This window comes from Aphelocoma coerulescens, chromosome 2 (assembly GCF_041296385.1).
Source record: "Aphelocoma coerulescens isolate FSJ_1873_10779 chromosome 2, UR_Acoe_1.0, whole genome shotgun sequence".
Lineage (NCBI taxonomy): Eukaryota > Metazoa > Chordata > Aves > Passeriformes > Corvidae > Aphelocoma > Aphelocoma coerulescens.
Window position 1 is genome coordinate 32,258,666 of NC_091015.1, and position 15,414 is coordinate 32,274,079.

Consider the following 15,414-nt stretch of genomic DNA (forward strand, 5'->3'; position numbering starts at 1 on the left):
TACAGTTCATGACTAGGTGTAATAGGGTGTCTGACAAAGCATAGACAGGAAATGAACCCTGGCATCAAAACCTAACCTGTTACATCTGCACTTAATTAATTTTTGCAGGTGATAAAAGATTTAAAGACGAAATATGTTAAAGGGTTTTTGAAGTGCAGGGCTTAATAGTCTAAATCTTGTTCATATCTGCACTCATAATTAAATCTTATTGTGGAGTCATGGCCTTACCATCTAGCACTTTTGTTCAGTTAAACACGCGTACTGACTATTGAAGAGAAGCAGAGAAAGGGGGAGTGTGGGAGAAGCAATGGCAAGTGAAAAATGAGTGGTAGAGTAAATATATGGGTAGGTTAAATATTCTTAGAATGTTTGTCAAATATTTCTCAGATTGTTCTTCTGTTATTTAGAAACATAATTATAAACTGCCAGAAACTATTATTTTTGAAAACTCACTTCTACTGTATGTTATGTCTGTTTGCTGACTTGAATCTTTCAGTTCATTGCTGTAAATTCTGGCCAAAAGTGAACTCTCTTTATTCTCTTTTTTTTTAATAGGAAAAGCCTAGTCAAAGTTCCTGAATGTTTTTAAGTTTTTTTGTCTGTAAATGTTACATTTGCCTTGTTGGGAAAATGCTTCCCTTTGATGTACTTAGCCAATAAGCACTTAGAAATTCAGCTTCAGTTTTTCAAGGCAAGGTTAAATGTGCAAATCATTACCTGTGCAAATGATTACCTGTGAAGCTGCCTATCCTTACCCAGGCAAGTAGATTGGGAATTTTCAGCCTTTCTGCAACTGTCCCATTGACCAGAATAACTAAGCTGGTGAAAAGGAAGAAATATGTGGCTGACATAGAGTATTTCATTTCTGGAGCAGTTGCACTCCAGTCCCTAGTCTGCTCCATGGGCAGAGCAATGATGTACAAAAATTCATATGGAAAATCTCTTATGCATGCAAACTATGGATAAATCACAGGCCAAACTGAATGAACGAACAAGTTAATAGTGATGTCTTTATTCCCACCAACAGAGTTTGGAGCATCTGAAGGAAAGAATGGAATTACAGATGTTAGACTTGAAATTAACCTTTAAGACTATATTTTGATAGTGACTAGCACAGCAAGACCCCATGCAAGTTGGCAGCTATACATGTTACTACAATATAAATATTAAAAAGTAATATCCAATCCCACACACTAAAGTGTATTCTAGTTACAAATTAAGTGTAGTCTTCATAGCTGCTACATGTTTTCATGTATCTTCCCTTCATCTGTTTCTACACTAAAATAAAAGACCTATCTGACAGGGTTTCTTTCCTCATTCCACCATTTGGAAAAATCTCTGGTTTTGAACTGACTTATATACCCTGAATACATTTGATCTAAGCGCAGAATAGGAACTCATTTCTCACATGCTAACATCACAGTCTTAAAGAACACATTCCTTTGTCTAATCAGAGAAGTTACTGCTCTTCAAAACAGAGCCCTTAGTGGAATTAAAGTTTAGACAGCAAAGCTAGCTTTGAGATTTGAATAATGAAAAAAAAAAGAAAAAAAGATCTCTCTATGCCCCTTTAACATTTTTTCTTCTCTTTTGGAAACTGTTACAGCAAGAATATATCTAAAGCCCCAAATATGTATGGAAAAGAAAGACTAATAAAATAACAAAATGAAGTCCTACTGTGTCCCTGCAGATCCATCTATGTGCCCAGCATAGCTTGTCAGGCTGTTGAAATCCTCATTCCAAGATCATCCATACTTGCATTTATGCTAGCAGGATTTGAGTCTGTTTTGGAGTAAACCAATTAATTCTGTCTCAGCTGAAAAGGGAATGGGATTCTGGGATTAGTCTGCATGCCAGATTTTACTTCATTTGCCAGTCAGAACCATCTAACACTACACTAGCTGCCTTGAAATCTCCAACACTCTCATACCAGTGTGTTCTCCTTTGCATGTCTAATGTGTTACATTTAACCTTGGCATTAAGTCACAGTTGGGCTGTAACTCCATTCTCATGTTGTTTCAAGTACTTTCAACATAGAAAAGAAAAGAAACTCTTATAATATTACCCTACAGAGGTCCCAGAGGAGGTCCAAGTCAAGCACAATGCAGTACAAGTAGGACTCAATCAATGTAGAGAGTTCTGAACGATGTGGATGAAACTCATGAGCTGCATCAGTTGGCAAGGAGGGAAAGCAATGGTCAGTGCTTGCTGTGCTATCGGCAATGCACGCCTTGAGGTACAGCTTGAGCCTTCCTGGAGTCTAGGTATTTTGAGGAAAATGTGATCTTTAGTGTCCTCTTGGACACTAAATTTGATTTAGACCTCATAGCGTTTATCAAATAAATACGGACTGGGTGACAGTGACAGTGTTACCATTCAGTGTACGTTGTGTGTCCCCCTTAATTCTCTAAATCAGAAATTTCAAAGGGAGGGCTTTTTTTTTTTACTTTTCTTTTACTGAAAGGCAAGTGGATTTTTCATTTTCACTTGTAAAATTCTTGTGTGTCTAACCACACAGAATAGTAGTGAAAACAAACTAAAAAAAGGAAAAGTCTGCATCATCAGCCTTTGTTATAGATATACTGTCAGCATTTCTTTGTCAGCATTTTACTTAATGACAGAATTTTATTCACTGTCATTATATAATGTTTGAAATATGGAGACTGGCCAAGGTCACTCCTTGATTGTGGAAGGCACCATCCTATCTGCCAGATGATTTAATAGCTAATGAGATCATATTGCTATGTCTTCAACTGTTGCCGTCATGATTTTGCAAAAATGAAGTATGAAGTCCTTTCCGCATCTGGCATCTCTTTTGATGTGGATCTAACTGCTGAGGGACTGAACTGAACTGAATGTTTCAAGAAAGCCAATTTACTCAGCTGGTCGCAGAGCCTTTGACCTCAATAGTGGAACTTGGCAAATCAATGAATACTCTTATGTTTAGTGTTCTGTCAAGAATTGTGAAAAAGCTCTGTAAACCATAGATCCTTCTGCAAAATACTAGTTTGTAGTTTAAACATTAGTCTTTCTTCAGAGGCCAATGAGGCTAGTTAATTAAGCCTGAGGGGTTATGAACTGTTGGCAGTTAATAAGTCATAAAATTCCGCCATAAAACAGGATGCTAGATTCCATCACTGAGGCAAGGAGTACAAAGAGCCGGTGTATAAATATCTAATTGTACAAAAGGACTGGGATTTCTCAATGACTGCTCATCTGGAGTCTCCAGGGCACGCTCACTATGGTTTCCTGATTTTTAGAAGCCAGTTTAAAAAATGAGTGCATTAAAGAGTAATTTGCCTGAAAGTTCAGGAAGTATGGGGTGGTGAAGGGAGGGGGAAAGTGAAAGACAAAAGGAGGGCAAGGGAGAGGGAGAGAAACAGAGAGAGAGAGAGAGAGGAGGGGGGTGTAAAAGAAAGCAGAACTGAGCTCTCTACACTGAGTTGGACATTATTACATTTGTCATCTGTTTTCTTTCTCCTTTAGGATGTTCACCATGGCAACGGTACACAGCAGGCTTTTTATGCTGACCCCAGCATCCTGTATGTTTCCCTCCATCGCTATGATGAAGGCAACTTCTTCCCCGGCAGTGGAGCCCCAAATGAGGTTAGGTTTATTTCTTTAGAGCCCCATTTTTATTTGTATCTTTCAGGTAATTGCGTTGCATGATTACCCCTAATTTTCTTGTCCTTCTCTGGTTCTTTAAATTACACCAGATTACCAAATTGTCCACTGGGAGCAGGGGACCAGTGGAGAACAAGTGCATAACCCAGAGCAGTCCTTGTCAAACAAGGCTGATCTGACATGTTGTTTGATGTTTGTTTGTAAAGCACATTTGAGAATTTTTTTTTCTCCCCTTTCCCTCTCTCTTTTCCTCTTCCTTTTTCCTCTTTTTCACTCCCTTTGGCATTTTATTTCTATTTTTTCAGGTTGGAAGTGGCCCTGGTGAAGGGTATAACATAAATATTGCTTGGACAGGTGGCTTGGATCCTCCTATGGGTGATGTTGAGTATCTCACAGCATTCAGGTTGGTACCATTTAGAGTTTTGAAAACTGTTTATAGAACAAAAGCACATGAATAAGAGCTAATGTAATATTGAAAGTCAGGAGAATTATCCATGGTGAAACTAACTTAATCCTGGTATCTCAGTATCTGAGAGTTTAGTAAATTTTAAAAATGGGTAATTTAATTGTTGTGGTCATCCATGCAGAATAAACAAAAAAAGTTTTTAATTATTTAATTGGTCACTACTGTTTTCATTATTATGCCATGCCAGTAAAATTACTTTGAGCTTGCTTACTTCTCTACCTATAAAATTTAAATGTAAGTATTTATACCAGGCAGAAGAAAATTACTGTTCCTGTTCACTTTGATTGCAGAGCAGACAGAAAGCAGTATGAAGTATGGTCCAAATCCAGTGTTCCTCATTCACTTAAAAGACTCATTATGATGCTCACAGATCTGACCATTAGTTTTTTTTCTACAAATTGCAGTAAACTGTTATTTAATTAAAAGTAAATAATTTTGAAATACTGCAATAAGAATGACAGGAAATGTTGCATGCTCTATTTCTCTTTGCTCCCTCATAATGAATATTCTCAATAGCTCATTCATAAATGAAACTTTATTCCTTCATAGGTGATGCATCATAATCTATTTAGTCTTATTTCCATGGGATCAGAGGAGCTAAGAATGGTATAAAACACTATCTTTTAGAGTTTCAGTGTCCTGTCTTACATACACCATTTCCTTTCACTGTAAAGAAGTCCAGTGGAAGGGTTTAGTGGAGTTTAGGGAAGGTGAAGGGTTCATCTTTCAAGTTTGGGCAAATGCTACACCTTTGAAAAGGGGTTTCATTCAGAGGAGAATGATATGCAAGAAAGGCAATGAGGAAACCAACGTGTATCTCTAATCTCTTTCAAGACATTTAGTTTGAAGTAGTGCAATTACCTTATACAGTTTTTGACTATATTCCATTGAAAGTACACCACAAAATCCCACAAAACTCTTGTTTGTTGGTGTTTTTGTGTGTGTGTTTTTTGGATTTTTTTCCAAAGAACTTCTGTGCAGTCCATGAAATAATATGCAGAGTTTCTGATAAACACCACCTGAAATCAGAGTCTAAGCCCTAGTCAGAGAAATAGCCTTAGATATTCACAGTAAACCACTGTTATTGTGGAAAAGGTTGTAATTTTATTTGCATTTATCTGTATTCAAAAGTGTCCAAACAAATGGTAAGTGGCAGGCTCCAAATTTTCTACACTCAGTAGTGCCTCAAGCTCTTTCCGAGATGTTTCCTCTACTTTTGTGAGATTTTTACATGAGTTAAGGAACTGGATGGCTCAAATCACTGGTATTAGTGTCTGATATTAATATATCTGGTATTTCCACCCCAACATTCTTGGTTTGGATCCAAACCGTCCCACTAATGATATAGGTAATGTGGCCATCTAATGATGCAGAGAATGGTGGTCCCAGTTTATTCAACAGAAGACTCACATACTGAGCCTGTAACTGTAACTGGTACCCCTGCTATCCTGATGACAAATATTGGGCTTAATAGTGCATTTACAAATATGTGCTTCACAGTTCTGTTTTAAGGCACACTAGTGAATCGTTGGGAGCAGCTAGTATTGCTGCTATGCCTATTACTCTGCTTCAGAGTTAGAGGGAATTTCAGTCTCTGTTCCTAAGCAAAGCAGCACTATTCAGGAAAAGAAAATGCATGTAACTTACTACACTGACTAATCATATGCAGATGTAAACTTAACTGTATTTTTTTTAAGGCAAATAAATTCAATTTTCAGTTTAGAATCTCCTTTTGAAAAATTTCTGATGGCAAAAATTTAATGTTGCTATTTGAAATACATCCATTTAACTTTATGATTAATGTTGTAATGAATGTGAATGTTTTTCTCCAAGCAGCAACAGGAAATGTTTCCCTACACTCTCAGCCCCTTTTGACCTGATCACAGTCGTTGTGCCCTCTGTAGGTCGTGCTGACATGGATTTAGTATGACTGGTACGACAGTTTTGAATGGGGATCATTGAAGCAAACAGCATGGAACTTTGAAGGGTGGATACAAAAAGCTGTGAATTACTTAGGATGGACCAGGGAGCTGTTTTCTGTAGATCTGGTCTGAGTGGTAGGTAAATGTACAGCTCCTAGTAAAGAGACACTTTATCCGTGGGCCAGAATCTACCCTTGCTATTATCCAAAATGTCACACATGGTGTAGCCTAAGTCCTCAGTTTGGCCAGAACAGAATTGTGAGACAGTAGACTGGCAAGAGAGATCCACAGTCCAGAAAATCAATAGAAAAGTTGACAGGCTCTCCCAACAAGTCAGCTGTTGTTCTGGAGTTTCTGTCTGCAACAAGTCAGTTTTTAAGAAAATAAGTGAGTTTCAGAGATAGAAAAATGTTATTTGGTTTTTTGTATTAGATTACATGCTTTTATAGACAGACTTAAAGAGAAGATCCAAACTAAGGTGTGGAGAAAATTTTGAACATCTTCAATCTTGTGAGAAAAATAAGGGACAAATGGAGAGATTATCTCTTTATGCCTACCAGTAGACAGAGAGGTTGGGCAGTATTCAGACCCTAGTGAAGGCAGGAGTGGATACTGGTGAAGGTCCTCTCCACCATACCCAAGGTGTGAGTAAGTTTGCAGGTGGGTGGAGCCTGTTTGGAGAGAAGCCAAGGCTTCCTGCTTACTGGCTGGCACCAGAGTCTAATCCTTTGAGTTCTTAGGAACTGAGAAATTTGCATTAAAATAATCTAAAACTCCCCAGGGCGTGCACACAGCTTTCACTTTCTCACCAGCAGAGCCCTAATTTCATCCTAGAATTGCACCAAGCATGTATTTGAAGTGTCAGCAGCCTTGACACTAGGTAGCTCGTTATTGCCTGATTGACTGTCAAATTTCACAGCAGAGATCTTTCTGAATGATAATGTCCACAGAAAAAGAGACCAAGGCTTTTCTTTCTGTCTCTAGAGCTTAGCTCATAACCAGGTATTATATATGATGATGTACTTGATATCAGGTACATTGTTTTTAGGTCAGAATATATTTGTAGAAGCATTTACACACACACACACACACACACACACACACACACACACACACATACATATATACATGCAGGTAGCAGAATACTAGTTATTTTCCACTGCATAAATAACCAGATAAATCTATTTTATGTAAATCTATTTTATGTAAATCTTTTTAGGATTGAATAATGTTCCACCTCACTTTTCCTCCAAACTGTTAGAGAAAGTATTTCTGTTTTTTCAGGAAAAAACAACTTTCATGTGTAAAAATGCAGAAAAATTTGAAAGCATAACAGAGTAATCCCTTCAAAGGCATGATTAGTTAGTGGCTGCACTGAGACTATAGCGGGAAACAGGAAAAATTGCTGTGCTGGTTTGTGTCTGCCATTTTGATTTCAGTGCTATGGGAAGAGTTTATTGTAGTTTTGAACTAACTCTTTCTATTGCAAAATCAAATTTAAGTGTCTGTAGCCAACTTGAAGATGAAGACTGCTCATTCATTTATAAAAGAATATGTTTTCATTTCTTTTTTATTTCTACTAAGAAAATAAGTTTGCTCATGTTAACTACAAAGAGGTAGTAGCAAATGTAGGAGAGAGAAGTTTCTGTAGAATGGAAAATAATTGCAGTAATCAAATCACTACATCATTTAATTTTGCCAGAAAAGTGTTGTTTGATGTTTACCATAGTTAAGGAAGTGGCCTAGATACAAAAATCCTTGAAATAATGACATTTTTTTAAAGGGCAGGCATCTCTTCTTTCCTCCTAAGATAACAAAAATGCACATCTCTTTTCCATTATTTTCAAGGTCTGAAGTATCCCTCTAGAGAATTTGTTTCATCATTTACTTCCACCTATTCAGGTTAAATTTGCTTTAATCTCTTTGAAAGCAAAAGGAGATGGTGGCTGTTTTCTAAGAGGATGATTTTACACTCGGGTTTATGAGGATGTAATCCACTCTCTTCTGCCAACAGTTCTAGAAAAAAAATAAGAGCAATGGTTGACTAGTAATGTTCAAATAATTATTTTCGTAAGCTCCACATTACACCAGATGTGCTCAGTAAAGCAGACAGCAGAAAGAGGCTCAGGTCTAGTTGTACATGCACATATGTCCATGGGCGTGCTTGGAGATTGCAGGGGACAGGAGAGATGTGTTTCCATAGAGTGGAATACAGAAGATGCAGGAGGCAGTGGAAACAAATGAGAGTGTTCAGAAGAGTGAAGGAGAAGCAAGACACAGAAGGAAACTGGGCTGTGCCTTCCAACTGCTTTGCACAGCTTCTATTCAACAAAAGAGTTGTAAATTTAGCTTAACCAGCCAGTATGCTCTGGCTGCTTTGCACTACTCCAGAGTAGCATAAAACAGCCACAGCATATTAATGAACCTGTCCATAAAGCTTGCATAAAATGAAACCTATATGTGTGTGTGATTCTTGGAATGATTAGAAAGAGCTCATGATAATATTATCTTTTTGCAGTCACATGTTTGATTTTAATTTAAGAAGGGGAGCAAATTCAAAAGAAATAGGTGGCAATAAGGCAGAGTTAAGGATGAACTATATCCATGATTTAATTTAAAATATAGCACATTTGTAATTACCCTGAAATATAATTTAAAATGAAGTTCAAAATTAAAATCATGCTTGAAATTACATGTGTTAAAATGTGAAAATGAAAAAAATCAAAGGTGTGCAGAAAATCTTCATCCTGTCTTGCAGTTCTTAGTGCTTGTTTTGGGAGAAAATAAATATGTTTAAAACTGTCTGTATTCTAGTCTGTGCTCAAAAATATTAACAAAATATATTCGTTGTCATCTTGTGGCCATATAGGGCATAGTTAAATTCATTTGAAACATTGTATTGACGTATAATCTTTGTTTTTTTCCGTAGTTTTGCATTACCAGATCTGATGACATTTTATTTTGACATTTCAAATGAAAAACTTTGTAAATGTACTTTTGAGGTTTTCATATATATTGTCCTTGTTAACCCTGTTTCAGCATAGGTATTGACTGTAAACTTTCTTTCCTATTTATGTTAGAATTTAATACATAAACTCTAAGAACATGATATTGCTATATTTGCCTTATAGTTTTTTAATAGAAGTATACGTAGCTTGTATTTTTATTTAATAATTTAATTTTCTTGTAAATTTTACTTTTAAAACTTTTTGTTCACTAAGGAATTTGAGATAACTTTAAGAAGTTTCATGTATCCTGTTGCTATTGAATTTCATGGCCTTAAGTATGTGTGTCTCAAAAACAAAAATTCTTTGTTTTAGCTCAAGTCACTAGTCTTCCACTTTCATTAAATGTCCATTTGTTTATGTACTGCATGTGTAGATGAAACCCACATTCTTGCCTATCCACATTTATTATTTTAAATACATTTGTATGATCTGTGTCATGTCCTTTCCTATTTTTTTCTCTCAAAATACAATATTTCTGGTCTTTTTCAATCTCTCTTCATTTGGAAATGTATCCAGTTGCCAAATCACTTTAATTGCTCATTGCTGAGGCTTGGCTATTTTCTGGAAATGAGCTCAATACACCACATGAGGGCGAACCATCGATTTATATTATTTTGAATATCATTATGTCTGTATTTGGCATCACTGCTCTGCAGTGTTGTATAACTCTCTGAGTAGAAACCTTGGTTTCTGATAAACATAACAAAAGAATGTAGAAGACAAAAATCAACGTTTTTTCCTAGCTGTACCTAACTATTTAAAGTGAGTCATGGTACAATGCTGTATTGTGATGTTTAATGAATTCCACCAAGAGTAGTGTTTGAGTATAAAGTTCTTTAAACAATGATTCCTAATGCCCATAACTTAATGCTATTAATTTTTTATGACTGTAATGTCCAGAGGGTGCTGCTGAGGCAATATCATACTAGATGAGGTCTAAAAAGTATGATAAGACTAAGTTTCTGATTCAAATGTTTGATAATGTTTGATATCTCTTCAAAGAGATAAAAGGAAAAAAGTATGGGAGGGGTTAAAAACCCCCAAGTTAGTTACTCAGCCTCATGAGTCAATAAAAAAACTAGAAGTAGACTCCAGTAACATCTTCAGAACTTTCATCTATTGTGCTATCAGTGAACTCTATTCACAATAGCCTCAGACTAGCCAAATGCCATGCTGATCCTTACTAATGGAAACTAATTATTTATTTCTCAGTATATTGCTTTGTAATAACTGCTAAAAGTTATCTCAACCATAGTTAATTCTCTTGTCTATTTGTTGACAGGAAAACGTTCAGCATTTCACTGTGTATACAGGAAGGTAGAATTTCCGAGTCATGTATGACAGGCAGACAATGATTTACCCAAATGGAGGTGGACATTATTCAGACTGCTGGTTATCCACAGTCCTTCTGCATTGTCAAGGGCAATGCATTTAGGAAGAAAAATATGGCTGAAGACAACACAGTCATGGAAGCTCTGGGAAATCTAAACAGTAGTTTGTGTATGGATATATATATCTATATATATATATATAGTTTGCTTTCAGGTGCCCATAGCATTCTGCAGTTATAAGTTACAGTTTCAATCAGTTTTTAATTTCTGACCTTGTCACTTCTACCAGGTGTCATTAAAAGATGCGCATTTCAACCAGAGATGTCTCTCTTTCCCCTTCTGTCATAGAAAATGTTTTAGGAGAATTCAAATAAAGATGTACCAAACAGCTGTAGAAAGATAACTTAGGATTGCCTGAGCAGTTTCTTTTGAAGAAGTTTGAAGAAGGTAGAAGTCTGCTTGGAATAATTTTTAAATCTGCTTTGAGTATAAGTTTCATATGTGAACATTCAATAGTCCTGATGATTTGTGACTTTAGAATATTTTTTGAGTGTGGTAAGCAAGGTTTTGTAAAAATGGTAAATTTTAATTCCTTTTTTTCTTGACAAATGTTGAAGATTGAGTCCTTAGGAAATGGAGAAGCAGAGTTAAAAGCATTTAAAACAGTGGTATAAACAGCTTTTCAGCATTTTGTTATACTTCAAAGTTCACCATAAAACTAAAACTGGCAACAGTGTTTATAACCTGCAACCTCTTGTTCTTCCTACTTCTTTATTTTTATTTGGAAGATCTAACTTCTTCTGACTGAAATACCCTAAATTTTCACCTTTACTGTACCAGGATTTTTTAAACTGTATATGGTGCTCCTTTAATTCACTGGAACTACAAAAGTGAAGCCGTTCATTACAGAAATTAATTAGTGTTGGCTTACTTTTCTACAGATGCACAGTTTCTTTTATTGACATGGCAGACTAGGGGGTGGAGGAGAAAGGATAATAAAATATGGTATGTGTCAGGTTTATGTGCTTCAGGTTAAAAACTATTTGATTAAAACCCCAAGCCATACATGGTCTGTAGTTTCAAAGTACTGAAAAGTATCTGAACTCTTTTCCAATATAACCATTTTCCAATTTTTATTAAGCCAGAAAGATTAAAGAACTGAGGTGTAGGGATAAAGAACTGCCATACTGTCAAATACTTTGATGGAAAAGTTGAGAAATGTCAACGAAAACCTCCTGGAAGAAACTAAACAACAACAAGAGTGGAGAAGATACTTTTATCCTAAAAGTCAAAATATCTATGGTCTTTATATGGAGATAAATTTCAGGTCAGAATTAAAAGTCCTACAGCAACACTGAGTGATTGTATAGATGTCCAGTCCCAATTTAAATTTTGTTGCTTTATAATAACTTTTGAGAACTACACTGCAGCCTGTAAAAAATATCCACATGTTCTCTGCTGGAACAGCTCCAGACTGTAACAGAACCACTAGATTGCACCCTGGTGCTTTATGTATTGTTTAATTGTTTTCCTTTGGTGGATATTTTTATTAAAAGCCCATTATCCAGAATCAGACAGAAGTGTTGTTTCAAGAACAGCAGAAACAGAGGCCTTTCAGATACACAGTTCTTATTCATGCTTTCTTTAGCTAGCTTAGCTAATGAGACCTCCACTGTTCTTCTTTTAATACTTAGAGAAGAAAAAGAAATGGTAGTTTTTATTTTGTTGCTTTCAAATCTAAGCAGGATTGCAAAGAAGTATTGTGAGGTTCTGGTGTGCTCACGCACCTGTGTCTCAGTGTTAGTTTGTGTGGGTACCTCCAGGGCATGTCTGTGCTTATAGATGTTCTCATGCCATTGCAAAAATAATTCCTTAGAGATATTTTTTTATCCTAATCATTTTGTGTGCCTGTGCTACACTTTGCCTATACAGTAATTGCATGAAAGGAATAAGCATTTTTCATAGAAAAATTATTCTAGAAAATAAAGCTTCAGTAATTCTGAGGAAAACCAGAAAAATCTGGCAAGAGTCAGATTTTAAAATCATGTCTTATGCTGAATAGCACTGTGCTCAGTGCTGCAAGATCTTTTGAGGATTCTTGTTACTGGATATTGTTGGAGCCCTAACTCCAAGTATTTCATTACTTTTTGAAGTCAGCCTTTAGTCCTGTGGAGAGATGTTTGAAACTATGAAAACATAAATGTCTCAAAAATAGATGTCTAATGAATAAGTTCAGGGAGGTCTATGACTCATCATTATGTGGTATTAGCAGTACTGCTTGGGCCATCAGTAATCCCATTAAATCAGTGCAGCTTCTTGGATAGTAAGTCGTTACCCAGTGTGAGGGAATCCATCAGACTTCAAACTCTGAGACATTAATTTTACAGGCAGTATAAGAAAAATGTGCAGTTGTAGAGTGACTTGCCATTGTGTATATTTTTTTTCACACAAAGTGGGGTCTTTGTCCTGTGATCACATGTACTAGGGTTAGGATTTAGAAGCAAATTGATCATTTGTGTTATTAGTTTATGCGGGTCTCGGTTGTGCACCACACCATACTTCATAGCTAAGATACTGAGTTGTTACTTATACAAAATAGTAGCTTCTTGCAAGAATCATTGTTAAAAGAGTTTGTGAAATCAGAGGCTTTTCACCGAGTAAATGTGGCAGGCTTTTTTCTTAGATACCGTGACTACATTTAACCTAATTAAGCAGTCAAATATTTAAGATTATATACAAGCAGTTTCATGAGTTGTTATGCCTTGAAACAAAGTAAGCTTTTGAAGGATCTTATTAGCTGATTCATATGCTTACCTACCACAAGCCTTCCAGTGATATTTATATCAGCTGTTAAAATAAAGTTACCAAAATTATTAATTTATTAAAAAATAATGGAAAATGAAAGCAAATGAATTACAGCATAGGATAAGCCAGGTTGAAAATAGCTATGTCTGGGATGCATTTGTCCTGTGTCATGCATATAGGAGTGTACATGCTTATCAGAAGATAGAAGGTGGAGGGCTGAAGGGAAGATGCAGCTTATTTGGTTCTTTTTCTCCCTGACAGTAAGTTGACTGGATTCTGGTGCTGTGTCCCTCCTGTGCAGGGAGTGCATTACTAAAGTAGAGATGACTAAAGACAGCACTTCCAGTAAGCAGCAGCTGTCCGTGGTTATGACATGTGATTTTCTTCTATACTGGAACAAAACCAAAACTATTGAAATTTTCCAAGAAAACAACTGTTTGTGTTTCAAACCATTTTATGACAGTGTTTGTGTCTAACCTCCTTGTGAGGACATCACTCTAGGAAGCTACAAAACTTTAAGTGAAAAATCCCTTTGGGACTGGATGTGGTCTTAAATTGCACCAGGGGAGGTTCAGATTAGAGATTAGGGGGGGGAAATCACTTAGTGTGTAGTTTGACATTGGAATAAATTGCCCAAGGAGGTGGTAGAGTCACTGTCTCTGGAAGTGTTCAAGAGGTGTCTGGATGTGGCACTTGGGGATGTGGTTTAGGGGTCATTATGGCAATTTGACAAGCTGGTCTTGAAGGTCTGTTCAACCTGATGATTCTGTGATACTGTGAAAGAGTGAAGACAGTTTCTTGTCCCCCATTCCTGCAAATCAGGGGATTGAACCTGACCTCATCTCATCTGAAATAATCTGACCTTTGCTGTCAGATTGTTTGGAATATTTTGGGGTTTTCTTTACCTCATGCTTAAAAGAAGTCTCTGAAAAAATATCAAGGAGATGCAAAATACAAAAAGATTATGTTTTAGCAAAATAGTATATTTCTTGAAAAAGTTAGTGTTCTAGTTCTGGATTATTAGGCTAACAGGAGAGTGGGGACTAATTACCACCCTATCCAGTCTAACCATTCTACTTCTTCAATCAAGATGTTTACAGATTAAGAACATATTGCTAAGAATATATTGTTGAACCTCAGCAAGTGCTTCAATTCCTGTCACAGGGATTTCTTGTTCCTCCTGCTTCATTAACATGTGCTTCACTTTCTGTGTGATGAACTCTCTATGGAAACTGATTCCCTCTGGATATGAAAATGACAGTTTATTATCTGATCATTTGCCTCATTTTTTTAAACAAAGAAAAAATATTTCAAAAAGTTGCCTATCATTTTCAGAGTAATTCTTGTTAGAAACTGCAAACTGACAGCAAAAGAAACACAGTTTGTAATAGCTTGAAGACCCTTTAATTTCCAAACTAATCAAGAATGCAGTGATTTCATTCTCATTCTGGATCATCAAATGGGCCACTGCTAAGTATGAGCTGCCCCTGAAACTAAAACCATGACACAGATGAGTGTTCTTCAGTTAGTTTTGATTTGCTCTCTATTAAGTTCAGTCATTGGCCACTATGTAAAAACTTGCTGAACAAACCCAGAATTTTTTGTGCTGTCTTTTGTGGTCTTGTGAAGCAGATTTTGGATTGGAAGTACTTGGACTGTAGTGGATTGGAAGAGATTGGAAAGACCCAAAGATTGGAAATAAATTTCTAATAGTACTAAGCAGTATAAATAATTTTCCAAAATTGCTAATACTCCCTGCTCTTCTCCTCCACCCTTCCTCCCACTTTCACATTTCTCTCTTGGAGTCATAATTTGATCACTCATCAAGTTCTTTATAGCATCTGTAACATCCCTTTTCTTCCCACAGTTCTGTTATATGCCTCTGATCACAAAGTTGCTCCTCATCTGTTTTTCTCAGATGCTCAAAAGCATCTGAGTTTTCTCAAAACTCTTTTGCTTGTTACCAGGCCCTCATGCTCTTTCATCTGCTGATCTACCTGGGACATAAGCTTTTCTCTTCCCTTATTTGTCTATTTAACCTCTCATTCCCCTGACAAGAGGCTCTTGTCCCTTGTAATACAATCATGATTCATTGTAAAGAAAAAGTACTGCTAAGGTCTCCATCTTCCTCTCTCCTTTCTCCCTTTCTATCCCCAAGACTATTGAGTATACCTATTGCTGTTTGTCCTCTGATTCTAGACCTCCTCCAAAAAAGCATCTCTGCCTTCCTCTGAAACCATTCTTAACAGAAATCCCTC

At 36.4% G+C, this 15,414-nt stretch overlaps 1 protein-coding gene across 1 annotated transcript in view; it reads left to right on the top strand.

The window, feature by feature from the left end:
* LOC138106408 (histone deacetylase 9) overlaps nt 1-15,414 on the top strand; it is a 274,226-nt gene that overhangs the window by 177,065 nt on the left and 81,747 nt on the right. The window contains exons 19-20 of the mRNA XM_069006966.1: nt 3,487-3,606; nt 3,930-4,027. Coding sequence (XP_068863067.1) covers nt 3,487-3,606; nt 3,930-4,027 — 218 coding nt within the window. The remainder of the gene's footprint in view (nt 1-3,486; nt 3,607-3,929; nt 4,028-15,414) is intronic.